This window comes from Ciconia boyciana, unplaced genomic scaffold (genome assembly GCF_034638445.1).
Source record: "Ciconia boyciana unplaced genomic scaffold, ASM3463844v1 HiC_scaffold_38, whole genome shotgun sequence".
Taxonomy (NCBI): Eukaryota; Metazoa; Chordata; class Aves; order Ciconiiformes; family Ciconiidae; genus Ciconia; species Ciconia boyciana.
The window spans coordinates 502,915-520,128 of NW_027328406.1; the positions used below are offsets into that span (position 1 = coordinate 502,915).

Below are 17,214 nucleotides of genomic sequence, written 5' to 3' on the forward strand. Positions count from 1 at the left end.
CGTCGTCATGTTGGTCCTGGGGCTCCTATTGGCTGTTTGCCTGTGCCGGAGGCGGAGAGGTGAGTGGTGGGAGCAGAGGCTGGACAAGGGCTCAGGGTATAAAGGGAGAAGAAAGAAGATGGTGACACTTGGGAGGAGAAGACATCGGGTTGTAGACCACGCCCTTCTCCTCCGAGGATTGGGGAGCCACGCCCAAGTCCCCATCACCCAATCCCCTAGCGCCTTCCCCCCAAAACCCCACCCACGCGGGGCGGCGGTGGCCCAAAGCGGTCCAGGAGGACCTCCCAGGTTCTTCAACCGCGTGCGAGGGGCCACCGGCACCTCCAGCGCCGAAGGGTGGGGGCGGGGTTTGGGGCATTTCCCATGAGCCTTTTCAGGAGAAACCCCTCCCCTCTCGGCCAGGTGGCATCTACTGGAAGGGGCTCCACAACAAGGATGACCCAAGCACCTACCCCATGGCCAACGTCAACGGCAGCGACATCTGACCTCGAAGGTGACCCAGACCACGCTCGAGGAGAACCCTTCTCCACGGCGGTGGAGAGGAGGAGAAGAAGACAACCCTTCTCCTTCCAGGCCCGTCAACCCACCGTTGATTTTGTAGGTCCACCCCGTGTCACCGGTCAGTAAACATCTCCTCGATCCCACCCCGTCTCTCCTCCCTCCCCACCGCCTTTCCAAAAGCCTGGGAGAAATCATAGCCAAGATGGCCGACGGTGTTGGTTTGGCTCACGGTGACGTCCTAGGGGTTGAGGAACATCTACGTGGAGCCAACCTCAGGAGTTTTGGGGGGGCGGAAATGGCCGCAGAGGGTGGGAAGGGGTGGTGGTGGTCATCTCCGGTCTTGATTGGTCAACCAAGTTGACCAACCCAACCTTGTCCCGCCCCAAGTTGGGTTGGGGGGAGATGGATGGGGAAGGTTGGAGCTGGTTATGGGGCGTCTCAGGTCCTCCCTCACCGTGGTTGGTCATCTCTGGTCTTACCTCGCCGTGGTTGGTCACCTCAGGTCCTCCCTCGCTCTGGTTGGTCACCTCAGGCCCTCCCTCACTGTGGTTGGTCACCTCAGGTCCTCCCTCGCTCTGGTTGGTCATCTCAGGTCCTTGCTCACCATGGTTGGACATCTCAGGTTCTCCCTCGCTGTGGTTGGTCACCTCAGGTCCTCCCTCGCTCTGGTTGGTCACCTCAGGTCCTCCCTTGCCGTGGTTGGTCACCTCAGGCCCTCCCTCGCTGTGGTTGGTCACCTCAGGTCCTCCCTTGCTGTGGCTGGTCACCTCAGGCCCTCCCTCACTCTGGTTGGACACCTCAGGCCCTCCCTTGCCGTGGTTGGACGTCTCAGGTCCTCCATCGCTGTGGTTGGACGTCTCAGGCCCTCCCTTGCTGTGGTTGGTCACCTCAGGCCTTCCCTCGCCGTGGTTGGACATCTCAGGTCCTCCCTCACTCTGGTTGGTCACCTCAGGCCCTCCCTTGCTGTGGTTGGACACCTCAGGCCTTCCCTCGCCGTGGTTGGACGTCTCAGGTCCTCCCTTGCCATGGTTGGACGTCTCAGGTCCTCCCTTGCTGTGGTTGGTCACCTCAGGCCCTCCCTTGCTGTGGTTGGTCACCTTAGGTCCTCCCTCACTGTGGTTGGTCACCTCAGGCCCTCCCTCGCTCTGGTTGGACACCTCAGGTCCTCGCTCACCATGGTTGGACATCTCAGGTTCTCCCTCGCTGTGGTTGGTCACCTCAGGTCCTCCCTCGCTCTGGTTGGACACCTCAGGTCCTCCCTTGCTCTGGTTGGTCACCTCAGGCCCTCCCTCACTGTGGTTGGTCACCTCAGGTCCTCCCTTGCTGTGGTTGGTCACCTCAGGTCCTCCCTCGCTGTGGTTGGTCAGCTCAGGCCCTCCCTTGCTGTGGTTGGACGTCTCAGGTCCTCCCTCGCTGTGGTTGGTCACCGCAGGCCCTCCCTTGCCGTGGTTGGACGTCTCAGGTCCTCCCTCGCTCTGGTTGGTCACCTCAGGCCCCCCCTCGCCATGGTTGGACGTCTCAGGTCCTCCCTCGCTCTGGTTGGTCATCTCAGGCCCTCCCTCGCTCTGGTTGGTCACCTCAGGTCCTCCCTTGCTGTGGTTGGTCAGCTCAGGTCCTCCCTTGCTGTGGTTGGACGTCTCAGGTCCTCCCTCGCTCTGGTTGGTCACCGCAGGCCCTCCCTTGCCGTGGTTGGACGTCTCAGGTCCTCCCTCGCTCTGGTTGGTCACCTCAGGCCCCCCCTCGCCATGGTTGGACGTCTCAGGTCCTCCCTCGCTCTGGTTGGTCATCTCAGGCCCTCCCTCGCTCTGGTTGGTCACCTCAGGTCCTCCCTTGCTGTGGTTGGTCAGCTCAGGTCCTCCCTTGCTGTGGTTGGACGTCTCAGGTCCTCCCTCGCTCTGGTTGGTCACCTCAGGCCCTCCCTTGCTGTGGTTGGACGTCTCAGGTCCTCCCTCACTGTGGTTGGTCACCTCAGGTCCCCCCTCGCCATGGTTGGACGTCTCAGGTCCTCCCTCGCTCTGGTTGGTCATCTCAGGCCCTCCCTTGCTGTGGTTGGTCACCTCAGGCCCTCCCTCGCCGTGGTTGGATGTCTCAGGTCCTCCCTCGCTCTGGTTGGTCACCTCAGGCCCTCCCTCGCTCTGGTTGGTCACCTCAGGCCCTCCCTCGCTGTGATTGGACACCTCAGGCCCTCCCTCGCCGTCGTTGGCCAGCTCCATGATGGCAACGTGGGGAGGTCTCTCGCATGGCACCCCAACATGTCCTCCTGCCCCCCTGTGGGCTTCCTGCCCCCCAAAATGGCCTCTTGCACCCTTATGGAGCCTCCTGCCCCCCAAAATGGTCTCTTGCCCCCCAACTTGCCCTCCTGCCCCCCCATGGAGCCTCCTGCCCCCCCAAAATGGCCTCCTGCCCCCTCCTGGGTGCCCCCCTCCCAGCCCCGCACTGCGCCTGCGCAGACCGCCGCCAGGAGACGCGGTGCGGGACGGCTGCGCATGCGCGGGGGGTAACGCGACGGGAGGGGGAGCGGCGCCGATCGGTCGCGCATGCGCAGGGCAGTACAGCCAGCGGGGGTCGAGGCGAGGCGGCCACGCATGCGCAGAATGCCACTGCGAGGGGAGGGGGCGGAGGCGCATGCGCAAGGCCTGTTTCGCGGGGGCGGTCACGCATGCGCAGATCTGCACAGCGAGGGCGAAGCGGCGCGGAACGATCGCGCATGCGCAGATTTGTACAGCGAGGGGAGGGGGCCGCGGAGCAGCTGCGCATGCGCAAATCGGCGCGGGGAGGGGCAGGGCGGTCGCGCATGCGCAGGCCCGTTCCGCCAGGGGAGGTGAAGCGGAGCAGCTGCGCATGCGCAAGTCCTGTTCCTCGACGGGAGGGGTACGGCGCGGAGCAGACGCGCATGCGCAGATCTGTACAGCGACGCGGGGAGGGGGCGGTGCAGCCGCGCATGCGCAGAGCCACACTCCGAGGGGAGGGAGCGGCGCAGCGCGCTCGCGCATGCGCAAGCCTGTTCCTCGAGGGGAGGGGAGCGGCACATTCGCGCATGCCCAGAGCGGCACGCCGAGGGGCGGGGATCCAGCGCAGCGCGGCTCTGCGCATGCGTCCTCCTCCCGCGCATGCGCCGTGAGGGGGGGCGTCGGTAAGGGAGAGACACCGGGAGCGGCACCGCTGCGGCCTTTATTGACCCGGGGGGGGCCCAGCTACCGGTAACGGCCCAGCTGGGGGGATTAAAGGTCACTTCTGGCGCCGGGAGAGGTGTCACTCCGGGGTCAGGGGTGAAGGCGGGGTCAGAGGTCGCTCCAGCGGGGGCGCAGGTCAAAGGTTGCAGCTTGGGGGCATTGGGAGGGTCCCGGGGGGGGGTGCCAGGAGGGATTTGGGGGGTGTAGGGGGATTGGGGGTGCTGGGGGCCCAAGGGGTCCGGGGGGTCTCGGGGGCGGTTTGGGGGTCAGGGGAATTGGGGGTCCTGGGGGGTCTCAGGGGGACTGGGGGTCCCAGAGGTTCCTGAGGGGTGCTGGGAGGAACTGGGGGCTGCAAAAGGGTCTGGGGGGTCCTAAGGGGTCGGGGGTCTCGGGGGGAATTGGGGTCCCAAAGGGTCCTGGGGGTCTTGGGGGTCCTAAGAGCTCCAGGGGGTCTCAGGGGGAGACTGGGGGTCCCAGAGGGTCCTGGGGGTCTCAGGGGGAACTGGGGGTCCCAAAGGGTCTTGGGGGTCCTAAGGGGTCCAGGGGGTCTCAGGGGAGACTGGGGGTCCCAGAGGGTCCTGGGGGAAGTGGGGGTCCCAAAGGGTCTTGGGGGTCCTAAGGGATCCAGGAGGAGACTGGGGGTCCCAGAGGGTCCTTGGGGGTCTCGGGGGTCTTGGGGTCCCAAAGGGTCTTGGGGGTCCTAAGGGGTCCAGGGGAGACTGGGGGTCCCAGAGGGTCCTGGGGGGTCTCGGGGGAACTGGGGGTCCCAAAGGGTCTTGGGGGTCCTAAGGGGTCCAGGGGAGGCTGGGGGGTCCCAGAGGGTCCTGAGAGGAATTGGGGTGTCCCAAGGGGCCCAGGGGGGGATTGGGGGGGGTCCTGGAGGGGTCCCAGGAGGAATTGGGGGTCCCAGAGCATCTTGGGGGGTCCCAAGGGGTCCGGGGGTGCTCTCAGGGGGTCCTGGGGGCCTTCAGGAGGAACTGGGGGTCCTAGGGTGGGATTGGGGGTCCCAAGGGATCCTGGGGGTCCCAGGGGTCTCGGGGGATCCTGAGGGGTGCCAGGGGAATTGGGGGTCCTGAGGGGGCTCGGGGGGGGGATTGGGGGTCCCAGAGGCTCCTGAGGGGTGTGGGGAGGAATTGGGGGGTGCCAGGAGGAATGGGGGGGGTCCCGGGGGGGGGATTGGGGGTTCCTGGGGAGTGCTGGGAAGAATTTGGGGGCTCCCAAGGGTCCGGGGGTCTCAGGAGGAACTGGGGGCTCCTGGGGGGGTCCCAGGGTTTTGGGGGTCCCAGAGAGTCCTGGGAGGAACCGGGGGGGTCGCAGGGGGGGGATCAGGGGGTCCCAGTGGGGCTTGAGGGGGTGCTGGGAGGAATTGGGGTGTCCCAAGGGGTCCGGGGGGATTGAGGGGGTTCCGGGGGTCCCAGGAAGAATTGGGGGTCCCAGAGGGCCCGGGGGTCCCAGGGGATTTTGGGGAGCCCGGGGGGAACTGGGGGCCCGGGGTGCTGGGAGGAATTGGGGGGTCCTGGGGGCTCTCAGGGGATTTGGGGGGGCTGGGGGTCATGGGCGTGTTCTGCTGGGGGCGTGGCAGTGGGCGGTCCTCAGCGGGGCAGGGGAGGGGCTTGGGGGGGTCCCCCCCCAAAAAGAGGGGGGGGTCCCTCAGGGGGTGGGGCCCCCCGAGGCGGAGCTGGAGAGGGAGGCGGTGCGGGAGCGGGACAGGCGCGTCATGGCCGCCGCCGCCACTGCCGGGAGGGGAGGGGCTAGCGTCAGGGACACGCCCCCCCGCGCTTTGGCCACGCCCACCCCGCTCTCTAGCCACGCCCCGCCGTCAAGTCTCACCCCCACCCCACCCCAGGGAAAGAGAGCTGAGAGCTGCCGCAGGCCACGCCCCCAGCGCGCAGGCCACGCCCAGGTGCATCAAGTCACGCCCCCGCCTCGCAGGCCACGCCCCCTTCGCCTAGGCCACACCCCTTCATGCAGGTCCCGCCCCCGCAGTGGGGTTAGTGGAGGGAGAGGGAGCTAAGAGCCGCCGCAGGCCACGCCCCCAGCGCGCAGGCCACGCCCAGGTGCATCAAGCCCCGCCCCCGTCTCGCAGGCCACGCCCCCTTCGCCTAGGCCACACCCCTTCGCCCAGGCCCCGCCCCCATCAGCCCCCAGTGCCGTTAGTCCAAGGGCAGAGGGGTGGAGCCAGCAAAAGCCACGCCCCTTGAGCGCAGGCCACGCCCCCTTTGCCGAGGCCACACCCCCCACCCGTGGGGTTAGTGCAGGGGGCGGAGAGCGAGGGGCCAGCCCAGGCCACGCCCCCCTTGCAGGCCACGCCCCCCTTGCAGGCCACGCGCAGCGCCAATAAGCCACGCCCTAAGTCATCTAAGCCACGCCCCAGTTCCCTAGGCCACACCCCCTCCCCCAAGCCACGCCACCCCAGCTTCTAATGAGGTCAGGGCTGGGAGCCAGCTCAGGCCACGCCCCCCTCTCGGAGACCACGCCCCTTCCCCGAGGCCACACCCACCCGCCGGGGGGGGAGGGAGGGGAGTGGAAGAGGAGCCTGTGACATCACACGTGACCTCACAAGGGGAAGTGAGGGGGGGGGCGGGGGCGGTGACATCACACGTGAGCGAGCGGGGAGGGGGAGGAGACAGGTGACCTCACGCGTGACATCACCACTGACATCACTGCCTACCTGGCCCCACACTCCGCTTGCGGTCCAGGACGTGGGGGACTGGGGGGGAGGGGCGGGGCGGGGTTAACGCCCCCTCGGGGGGAGGGGCTTAATTACCCCCGGGCATTAATTAACCCCGCGGGGGCGTTAATTACCTGTGGGGGCGGGGCTTAACACCCCCCCACCCCCCGGGGGCCCTGAAAGAGCCCAGCCCCCCGCCGGGCGGGTAACCCCCCGGCCTTAATGAGCCTCCCGCATATTAATGAGCTCCCTCTGCATATTAATGAGCTCCCTCTGCATATTAATGCCCCCGTACTCACTGTAGCCCATCCCCTGCACAAAGTACTTGAAGGCCTCCGTCAGCTTGGCCGGCTGCAGGGGGCGGGGCCACGGTCAAGGCCACGCCCCCCCACCGGCCACGCCCCCCCGCGCAGGCCACGCCCCTTCTGGGGGCCACGCCCCTGCCCTGAACCCGCCCCCCAGTGCCCCAAAGAGCCCTGTAGCACCCGCCCCCGTGACCTCTGACCCCCGTGGCCTCTGACCCCCATGGCCTCTGACCCCCAGTGACCCCTGACACACCACCCCCCCCGTGACCCCAGCAGCCTCCCGGTGACCTTTAACCTGCGTGACCCCCGACCCCGCCTTGGCCTCCCATCAGCTGTGACCGCCCCCGCCTCCCGGTGACCCCTGACCCCTTCGAGCCCAATGACCTCTGACCCCTGCTGTGACCTCTGAGTGCTCTTAACCACCGTGACCCCTGACCCCCCATGACCCCAATGATCTCTGACCCCCCCTCACGTCCACTGCCCCAATGACCTCTCTGACCCCCAGTGACCCCTGACCCCCATGACCACCCCAACAACCCTTGACCCCCGGCCCCGCTGACCCCTGACCCCCTGCTGACCCCTGACCCCCGCTGACCTCTGACCCTCACCTGGGTGAGCTGGGGCTGCCCCCTCCGTCCGCCATCTGCAAACGAATCGTGGGGGTGAAAGGTCAGGGGGCAAAGGTCAGGGTGGACGGGGGGGTCAGGGGTCAGGCCGGGGGTCAGGGGTCAAAGGTCACCTTGAGGAAGGAGGTCTGGGTGGGGTCCAGCTTGGAGTTGCACTCCACCTGGGGGGGGGAGGGGGGGGTCACGTGACCTCATGGGGGCGGGGTGTGGCGCGTGACGTCAGCCAGGGGTCACGTGACATCACCCGGGGGGCGCGTGATGTCACCTGAGGGGTCACGGGACCCCGCCCCTCCCCCCACTCACCACGGCATCCTCGTGCGGGGAGTTGTCGCCCACCACCAGCAGGACCGGGCAGCTGGGGGGTCAAAGGTCAAGCCGGGGTCAAGGGTCACCTCAGGGTCAGAGGTCACCCGGGGGGGAGGGGCACGGGGTCAAAGGTCAAAGGGGTGGGGTGAGCAGGGGTCAGGAGTCGCCGGGGGAGGGGTGGGGTGGGAGCCAGGGGTCATGGTTGGGGTCAGAGGTCAAAGGGTCAGGGTCAGCGGGGGTGAAGGGTGATGGGGTCAAGGTGATAGTTGGGGTCAGGGGTCAAAGGGTCAGCAAGGGGGATTGGGGCTATGGTTGGGGTCAAGGGTCATGAGGGGTCGGGGATCAGCAGGGGTCAGGTGATGGGGCGGGGTCACAGGGGTCAGGGGTCACTGAGGGGTCAGCAGAGGTTGGGGGTCAGAGGTCACGAGGGGGTCAGGGGTCACGGGGGGTCAGTAGGTCCTTAAGGGGTCAGCAGGTGCCAGAGCTGTGAAGGTCTGGGGTCGTGGGATCAGGGGTCATGGGGTCAGGGGTCGCGGGGTCAGGGGTCACGGGGTCAGGGGTCGCTCACCGCAGGCTGCCGGCCCCGCTGCGCTCCAGGCCCAGGTCCCCGCGGCTGCGGGGGAGGGGACAGGGCTGCTCCCAGTGCTCCCAGTGCCCCCCAGTCCCTTCCCAGTGCCCCCAGTCCCCCCCCAGCCCCCTCCCAGTCCCCTCCCAGTCCCTCCCAGTCCCCCCCAGTTCCCTCCCAGTCCCCCCCAGCCCCCTCCCAGTCCCCCCAGTTCCTCCCAGTTCCCCCAGTCCCTCCCAGTCCCCCCAGTTCCCTCCCAGTCCCCTCCCAGTCCCCCCAGTCCATCCCAGCCCCCCCAGTCCCCCAGTCCCTCCCAGTCCCCCCAGTCCCCCCAGTCCCCCCAGTCCCTCCCAGTCCCCCCAGCCCCCCCAGTCCCCTCCCAGTCCCCTCCCAGTCCCTCCCAGTCCCCCCAGTCCCCCCAGTCCATCCCAGCCCCCCAGTCCCCCAGTCCCCCAGTCCCCCGTGCCCCCGCCCCTCCCCCACCTGTTGTACATCCCCCACAGCAGGGGGGCGTTGGGCGTCGCCCCCAGCCGCTCCCGGCCCCGCCGCACGGGGGGAGGGGCGGCCGCCAGCTCCTCCTGGGGGGCAGAGAGCTGCGACCCCCAAGTGCCCCCGCCCCACCGCCCGCCCCACAGAGCCCCCAGCGACGCCCCAGGGCCCATAAGTGACCCCCCGACCCATAAGTGATCCCCGGGACCCATAAGTGACCCCTGGGACCCATAAGTGACTCCTCAGGACCCATAAGTGACCCCCCCAGACCCATAAGTGACCCCCAGACCCATAAGTGATCCCCCAGGACCCATAAGTGACCCCCCGGGACCCATAAGTGATCCCCCAGGACCCATAAGTGACCCCCGGGACCCATAAGTGACCCCTCAGGACCCATAAGTGACCCCCGGACCCATAAATGACCCCCCAAACCCATAAGTGACCACCCCGGGACCCATAAGTGACCCCTGGGACCCATAAGTGACCCCTCAGGACCCATAAGTGACCCCCGGGACCCATAAGTGACCCCTCAGGACCCATAAGTGACCCCCCTAGGACCCATAAGTGACCCCTGGGACCCATAAGTGATCCCTCAGGACCCATAAGTGACCCCCCCAGACCCATAAATGACCCCTGGGACCCATAAGTGACTCCCCGGACCCATAAGTGCCCCCCCCGGGACCCATAAGTGACCTCCCAAGACCCATAAGTGCCCACCTGGGACCTACAAGTGCCCCCTGGGATCCCCATAACCGATCCCTGTGACCCACAAGTGCTCTCTGGGACCCATAAGTGCCCCCCAAGGGACCCCCAAGTGGCCTCTGGAACCCACAAGTGCCCCCCCAGGGACCCATAACCAACCTCCCCAGACCCACAAGTGCCTCCTGGGCCCCATAACTGACCCCCCCAGACCCACAAGTGATTCCTGGGACCCATAAGTGCCCCCGGGACCCATAAGTGATTCCTGGGACCCACAAGTGCCCCCCGGACCCACAAGTGCCCCCCGGCCCCCCCTGGGTGAAGAGATGGGCCAGGATCATCTCGGTGGTGGAGGACGTCAGCCCCGACAGCTGCGGGAGCGGCACCCGTGGGACCCACGGCACCCACAGCACCCATAGGGACCCATAGGGACCCACGGCACCCACAGGGACCCATAGGGACCCATAGGGACCCACAGGGACCCACGGCACCCATAGGGACCCACGGCACCCACAGGGACCCACAGCACCCATAGGGACCCATAGGGACCCACGGCACCCATAGGGACCCACAGGGACCCATAGGGACCCACGGCACCCACAGGGACCCACAGCACCCATAGGGACCCATAGGGACCCACGGCACCCACAGGGACCCACAGGGACCCAAAGGGACCCACAGCACCCATAGGGACCCACAGGGACCCATAGGGACACACAGGGACCCATAGGGACCCACAGCACCCATAGGGAACCACGGGACCCATAGGGACCCACAGGGACCCACAGCACCCACAGGGACCCATAGGGACCCACGGCACCCATAGAGACCCATAGGGACCCACGGCACCCACAGGGACCCATAGGGACCCACAGCACCCATAGGGACCCATAGGGACCCACAGGGACCCACAGCACCCACAGGGACCCATAGGGACACACAGGGACCCACGGCACCCACAGGGGACCCATAGGAACATGAAGACCCATAGGGGACCCATAGGGAACCTATAGGAGACCCCTATGTGACCCATAGAGCCATGGGGACCCAGAGAGGACCCTCAGGAGACCCATAGGGGACCCATAGGAGCCCCACAGGTGCCCCCTAGGAGCCCCACAGGTGACCCATAAGTGACCCATAGCACCATGGGGACCCATAGGAGCCCCATACGGACCCATAGGTGCCCCATAGGTGCCCCATAGCCCCATAGGGACCCATAGGTGTCCCCTAGGAGCCCCACAGGTGACCCATAAGTGACCCATAGCACCATGGGGACCCATAGGAGCCCCATAGGAGCCCCATAGGTGCCCCATAGCACCATAGGGACCCATAGGAGCCCCATAGGAGCCCCATACGGACCCATAGGTGCCCCATAGCCCCATAGGGACCCATAGGTGTCCCCTAGGAGCCCCACAGGTGACCCATAAGTGACCCATAGCACCATGGGGACCCATAGGAGCCCCATAGGAGCCCCATAGGTGACCCATAGCCCCATAGGAGCCTCATAGGGACCCATAGCACCATAGGGACCCACAGGAGCCCCATACGGACCCATAGGTGCCCCATAGGTGCCCCGTAGCCCCATAGGTGCCCTATAGGAGCCCCATAGGGACCCATAGCACCATGGGGACCCATAGGAGCCCCATACAGACCCATAGATGCCCCATAGGTGCCCCGTAGCCCCATAGGGACCCATAGGAGCCCCATAGGAGCCCCCTAGGTGCCCCATAGCCCCATAGGGACCCATAGGAGCCCCATAGGTGACCCATAGGAACCCATAGCACCATAGGGACCCATAGGAGCCCCATACGGACCCATAGGTGCCCCATAGGTGCCCTATAGCCCCATAGGGACCCATAGGGACCCATAGGAGCCCCATAGGGACCCATAGCACCATAGGGACCCATAGGAGCCCCATAGGAGCCCCATAGGTGCCCCATAGCCCCACAGGGACCCATAGGAGCCCCATAGGGACCCATAGGTGCCCCATAGCTGCCCCACAGGAGCCCCACAGGGCCCCAGGAGCCGGTGGTGCCCCAAAGACCCGCCCCTCCCTTTGGCCCCCGCCCTCTTTAACCCCGCCCCCTTTGGCCCCACCCCTTTAACCCCGCCCCATTTGGCCCCACCCTCCCCCGTGGCCCCACCCACCTTGTGGGCGGCCCAGTCCATCCAGCCCCTGGCCTGGGGGTCGATGTTCACCAGCACCAGCCCCTCCACCGCCGTGGGGCACAGCAGCTGTGGCCGAGGGGTCACCCCCGCCCCACGGCGCCCCACGGCGACCCCAGACCCACGGAGACCCCCCAGACCCACAGCGACCCCCAAAATCCCCCAGACCCACGGAGAACCCCCAGACCCACAGGGACCCCCCAGACCACAGGGACCCCAGACCCACGGCGACTCCCCTGACCCACAGCGACCCCAAAATCCCCCAGACCCACAGAGACCCCCCAGACCCACAGCGACCCCCCAGACCCACAGCGACCCCCAAGATTCCCCCAGACCCACAGCGACACCCAAGTTCCCAACCGAGACACCCCGAAATCTCCCCCAGACCCCCCAAACCCCTAAGTTGCCCCCAAGATCCCCCAGGGCCCCCCAGACCCCCAAGCCCCCCTCAGCTGCCCCATAACCCCCCAGACCCACAGCGACCCCCAAAATCTTCCCCAGACCCACAGCGACCCCCAAGTTCCCAACCGAGACACCCCAAAATCCCCCAGGACCCCCAAAGACCCCCAAACCCCCAAAGTTGCCCCCAAGACCCCCCCCAGCCCCATAGCTGCCCCACAACCCCCCAGACCCACAGCGACCCCCAACTCACCCCGAATTTAGCCAGGACGAAGGCGCCGACCCCCACCCCCATGCCGATGATGCTGGCGATGCTGGCGGGGGGGAGAGGAAAGGTCAAGCTGGTCGTGACCCCGGCTAGGGGTGGGGGAGGGGCACCCTCCCCCCCTGCCCCGCCCCCTCGCCGTGGGGTGCCCCCCAACTCACTTGAGGTACTGGAGGATGCAGGGGATCATCTCGGCCAGTTGCTCCAGGGAGGGTACTGGTACCTGGGGAGGGGCGGGGTCACGGGGGTCACCGGGGTCAAGGGGGTCAACGGGGTCAAGGCGGGGTCAAGGGGTCAAGTTGAGGGGCAAGGGGGACAGCAGGGTCAAGGTGGGGGTGGGGGCAAGGGGGAAGGCGTGGGGTGATGGGGGCAAGGGGTCAAGTAGGGGTCAATGAGGGGTCAAGGGGTCAAGCAGGGGTCAATGAGGGGTCAAGATGGGGGATGGGGGTCAAAGGGGTCGAGGGTCGGGGGGCCGAAAGGGTCAAGGTGGGGGCAGGGGGTCAACGGTGGTCAAGGGGAAGGTGTGGGGTGATGGGGGTCAATGGGGGTCAAGGGGGTCATCAGGGGTCAACGGGGTCAACAGGGGGTCAACGGGGTCAGGCTGGGGCTCAGGGCCGTCAGCAGGGTCAAGGGGGGTCGCTGGGGTCAAGCCATGGCACGAGGGGTCAATGAGGGGTCAAGGGGTCACGATGGGGCGGCAGGAGGTCAATGCGGGGTCAAGCGAGGGCTCAGGGGGTCACCGGGGTCACCAGGGGTCAGTGGGGGTCAATGAAGGTCAATGGGGGTCAACCGGGGTGACCAGGGTCAATGCAGGGACCACGGGGTCAACTGGGGGGTCAACGGGGTCACCTGGGGGTCAACGGGGTCAATGGAGGGACAAGGGGGTTAAACAGGGGGTCAGGGGGTCAACAGGGGTCAGCGGGGTCAACTGAGGGGTCAGTGAGGTCAACAGAGAGACAACAGGGTCAACTGAGGGTTCAGCGGGGTCAACGGGGCTCAGTGGGGTCAAAGGAGGGCCAACAGGGTCAACTGGGGGTCAATGGGTCATTGGGGTCAACAGGGGGTCAGCGGGGTCAACTGGGGGTCAGCAGGGAGGTCAGTGAGGTCAAAGGTGGGCCAATGGGGTCAACGGGGGGTCAGTGGGGTCAACTTGGGGGTCAATGGGTCAATGGGGTCAACGGGGGTCAGCGGGGTCAACTGGGGGTCAGCAGGGAGGTCAGTGGGGTCAAAGGTGGGCCAATGGGGTCAACTGGGGGTCAATGGGGTCAACTGGGGGTCAAGGGGCCAACGGGGTCAACTGGGGGTCAATGGGGTCAACGGGGGGTCATTGGGGTCAACGGGGGTCAATGGGTCAACGGGGGGTCAGCGGGGTTAACTGGGGGTCAACAGGGAGGTCAGTGGGGTCAAGGTGGGCCAATGGGGTCAACGGGGGGGTCAGCGGGGTCAACTGGGGGTCAATGGGCCAACGGGGTCAACTGGGGGTCAGTGGGGTCAACTGGGGGTCAACAGGGAGGTCAGTGGGGTCAAAGGTGGGCCAATGGGGTCAACTGGGGGGTCAATGGGGTCAACTGGGGGTCAACGGGGTCAACGGGGGGTCAGCGGGGTCAACTGGGGGTCAATGGGTCAACGGGGGGTCATTGGGGTCAACTGGGGGTCAACGGGTCACCTGGGGGTCAGCAGAGAGACGCCAGGGTCAACGGCGAGGGGGGGGCAGGGCCAAGGGGGTCAGCGGTGGGTGCTGGGGCGTTTATGGGTCACGGGGAGGTCAGGGGCGGGGGGTCAGGGGTCACCAACCCTGGGGGTAGGGCGGGCGCCCTCCTCCATGCCGGGGGTCGACGTGGACGACGAGGAAGTTCCTGACGATCTCCCGCATCTCCTCGTGGGCGAAGAGGGGGGCGAAGCAGGACTCGTCTGGGGGAGGGGAGGGCCTCGGCCATGGGACCCCGGCGGGGGAGGGGCGGGGGAGGGGAAGGGGGGAGGGGACTCACGGGTGTGGCCGACGTCGGGGAAGGTGAGGAGGGCGGGGCGGCCGGGGCGGGCGTCCCCACCAGGGTGACGCTGACGGCCCCGAAGGGCGTCTCCAACACCGTCCCCTGCTGGAGGGGGAGGGGTGGGGGGGGGGAGGGAGCCCCATCCCCCGCCCCCCAGCCGGCGCCCGCCGCCCAAAAACCCAACGCTGCTTTTCGCCCCCAAATCCCCGCGGAACCCCCAAAACGGCGCCCTCCCCCGAGCCCCCAGATCGCCCTTCCCTCCCTCCCCCAACTGCCCCTTTTACCCCCAAATCGCCCTCCCCCCAATCACCCTCAAAAGCGGGCGGGCGACTCCAACATCGGCTTTTTCGCCCCTAAAACGGCCTCTTTGGGCCCAAAATGGAGCCTTCCGACCCCCTAATCGCCCATCTCCCCCAAATTGCCCATTTTCCCCCAAAATTGCCCATTTTCCCCCAAATCACCCATTTTCCCCCCAAATTGCCCATTTTCCCCAAAATTGGCCATTTCCCCAAATTGGCCGCTTTCCCCAAAAATTGTCCATTTTCCCCAAAATTGCCCATTTTCCGCAAAATTGGCCATTTCCCCCCAAAATCGGCCATTTCCCCCCAAATTGCCCATTTTCCCCCAAATCACCCATTTCCCCCCAAAATTGGCCGTTTCCCCCAAATTGGCCGTTTTGCCCCCAAATTGCCCATTTTCCCCCAAAATTGGCCATTTCCCCCAAATTGGCCATTTTCCCCAAAATCGCCCATTTCCCCCAAAATTGCCCATTTTTCCCCAAATTGCCCATTTCCCCCAAATCGCCCATTTCCCCCAAAATTGGCCGTTTCCCCCAAATTGGCCGTTTTCCCCCTCAAAATCCCCCATTTCCCCCAAATCGCCCATTTCCCCCAAACCGGCCGTTTTTCCCCCAGCCACCCGTTCCGCGCCAAAACCGCCCCTTTCCACCCAAACCAGGCCCTCGGGCGCCAGAATTTGCTCATTCTGCCCCAAATTGGGCCCTGCTGCCCCCAAAATGCCCCTTTTACACCCAAATTCCCCGTCGGGACCCCAAATTCCCCTTTCTGACCCCAAATTGCTGTTTCTGAGCCAAAATTGCCTTTTCTGACCCAAACTTACCCTTTTTTACCCCAAATTGCCCTTTCTGACCCCAAATTGCCCTTTCTAACCTAAAATTACCCTTTTTTACCCAAAATTACTTTTCCTGACCTGCAAGTTCACCTTTCTGACCCAAAATTGCATTTTTCTGACCCCACATTACCCTTTTTTCACCCAAAATTCCCATTTCTGACCCAAAATCACCCTTTCTGACCCCAAACCGCCCTTTCCGACCCAAAATTACCATTTCTGACCCCAAATTGCTGTTCCTGAGCCAAAATTGCCTTTTCTGACCCAAACTTACCCTCTTTTACCCAAAATTGCCTTTCCTGACCCCCCAAATTCCCCTTTCTCACCCCAAATTGCCTTTTGTGACCCAAAATTACCCTTTTAGACCCAAAATTGCCCTTTCTGACCCCAAATTGGCCTTTCTGACATGAAAATTACCCTTTTTTACCCAAAATTGCCTTTGTTGCGATCCAAAATTACCCTTTTCTGCCCCAAATCACCTGTTCTGACTCCAAATTCCCTTTTTACCCCAAATTACCTTTTCTGACCCAAAATTCCCCTTTCTGACCCCAAATCATACTTTCTGACACCAAAATTACCCTGTTTTACCCCAAATTGCCCTTTCTGACCCCAAATTACCCTTTTCTACCTAAAATTCCCTTTTCTAACCCCAAATTGCCCTTTCTGAGTCCAAATTGCCCTTTTTGACCCAAAATTGCCTTTTCTGGCGCCAAATTATGCATTTTTACCCCAAATTACCTTTTCTCGCCCGCAAATTCCCCTTTCTGACCCAAAATTGCCCTTTCTGACCCCAAATTGCCTTTTTTGACCCCAAATTATCCTTTTCTACCAAAAATGACCTTTTCTGACCCCAAATCAAACTTTCTGACCTCAAAATTACCCTTTTTTACCCAAAATGGCCTTTTCTGACCCCAAATGCCCCTTTTTTGCCCCAAATTGCTCTTTTCTGACCCAAAATTCCCTTTCTGACCCCAAATTCCCTTTTTCACCCCAAATTCCCTCTTCCGACCCCCAAACCGCCCGGTTTTACCCCAAACTCCCTTTTTGACCCCAAATTCCCCTGCCCCGCCCCCGCCCCCTTCCCCCCAAATCCCCTCCCCCCACCCCGCCCCTCCCCCGCGCCGCCCCTCCCCCACCACGCGTCACCCCCCCCCCCCCCAAATTCCCCCGTTTCGCCCCAAATCCGCCCCGTTCCGCCCCTCCCCTCCCGCGCGGGGGGGAGGGGACGCGACGTGGGGGAGGGGGAGGGGGAATCCCTTCCCTCCCCACCCCCGGACGCTTTGGGGGGGGAGGGGTCTCACCTTGCCCTCGGGGGAGGGGCGGCCTCGCGCAGCTCCATAACCTGGGGGGATGGGGGGCGGGGAGGGGTCAGAGGTCACGACCCCTCCCTCCCCCCTCATCCCCGGGGTGGGGGAGGGGGTTCCCCCCTCCCCTCCCCCTTCCAACCCCGCCCGGCCCCTGCCCGCCACCTTCACTCGCCTTTGCCGAAAACAGCCCCTCCCCACCCCCTCGGCCCCTCCCCCACCCCCGCTCGGCCCCTCCCCCACCCCCGCCCCTCCCCACCCCGCCCCTCCCCCGCCCCCGCGCTTTTTCCCATGGGAAAGGCGGGGGAGGGGGGAGGGGGCCCCCCGGGGCTATTTATAGCCCCGCCCCTCCCCCGTCACGCCACGGCGCTGATTGGCCCGGCTGTTAATTAGCCCCGCCCCCACCCCCTCCCGGCCTCGTTCCCGTGCCCAATCAGGCGCGGGTTCGGCCGGGTTCGTTAATTAATTCCTGGCGGGTAATTAACGGGGCGGGGGGGGGGGGGAGGGAGTGGGCTGGCCCCTCCCCCTCATTAATTATGCGCATGCGCGGGAATAAGTCACGGGGACGGGAGCGACGCGTTAATTATGCGCGGACTTTAATTGGGGGCGGGGAGGGGTTAATGCCC

The 17,214-nt window shown here is 65.2% G+C and overlaps 1 protein-coding gene and 1 gene segment (V, D, J or C); both read right to left on the reverse strand.

Moving 5' to 3' along the window:
• LOC140645766 (Ig gamma-3 chain C region-like) overlaps positions 1-358 on the reverse strand; it is an 8,905-nt gene extending 8,547 nt beyond the window's left edge. The window contains 1 exon segment of the C gene segment in view: positions 322-358. Within this exon segment, the coding sequence occupies positions 322-358 (37 nt within the window).
• Positions 55-8,677, reverse strand: LOC140645806 (uncharacterized). The gene is made up of 7 exons (XM_072849274.1): positions 8,631-8,677; positions 8,151-8,195; positions 7,580-7,631; positions 7,390-7,437; positions 7,259-7,293; positions 6,645-6,696; positions 55-2,664 (listed from the first exon to the last, which is right to left on the reverse strand). Exons 3-7 carry the CDS (start codon positions 7,585-7,587, stop codon positions 774-776), a joined length of 2,034 nt encoding a protein of 677 aa, XP_072705375.1. The 5' UTR covers positions 7,588-7,631; positions 8,151-8,195; positions 8,631-8,677; the 3' UTR covers positions 55-773.
• Between the last annotated feature and the right edge of the window lie 8,537 nt (positions 8,678-17,214).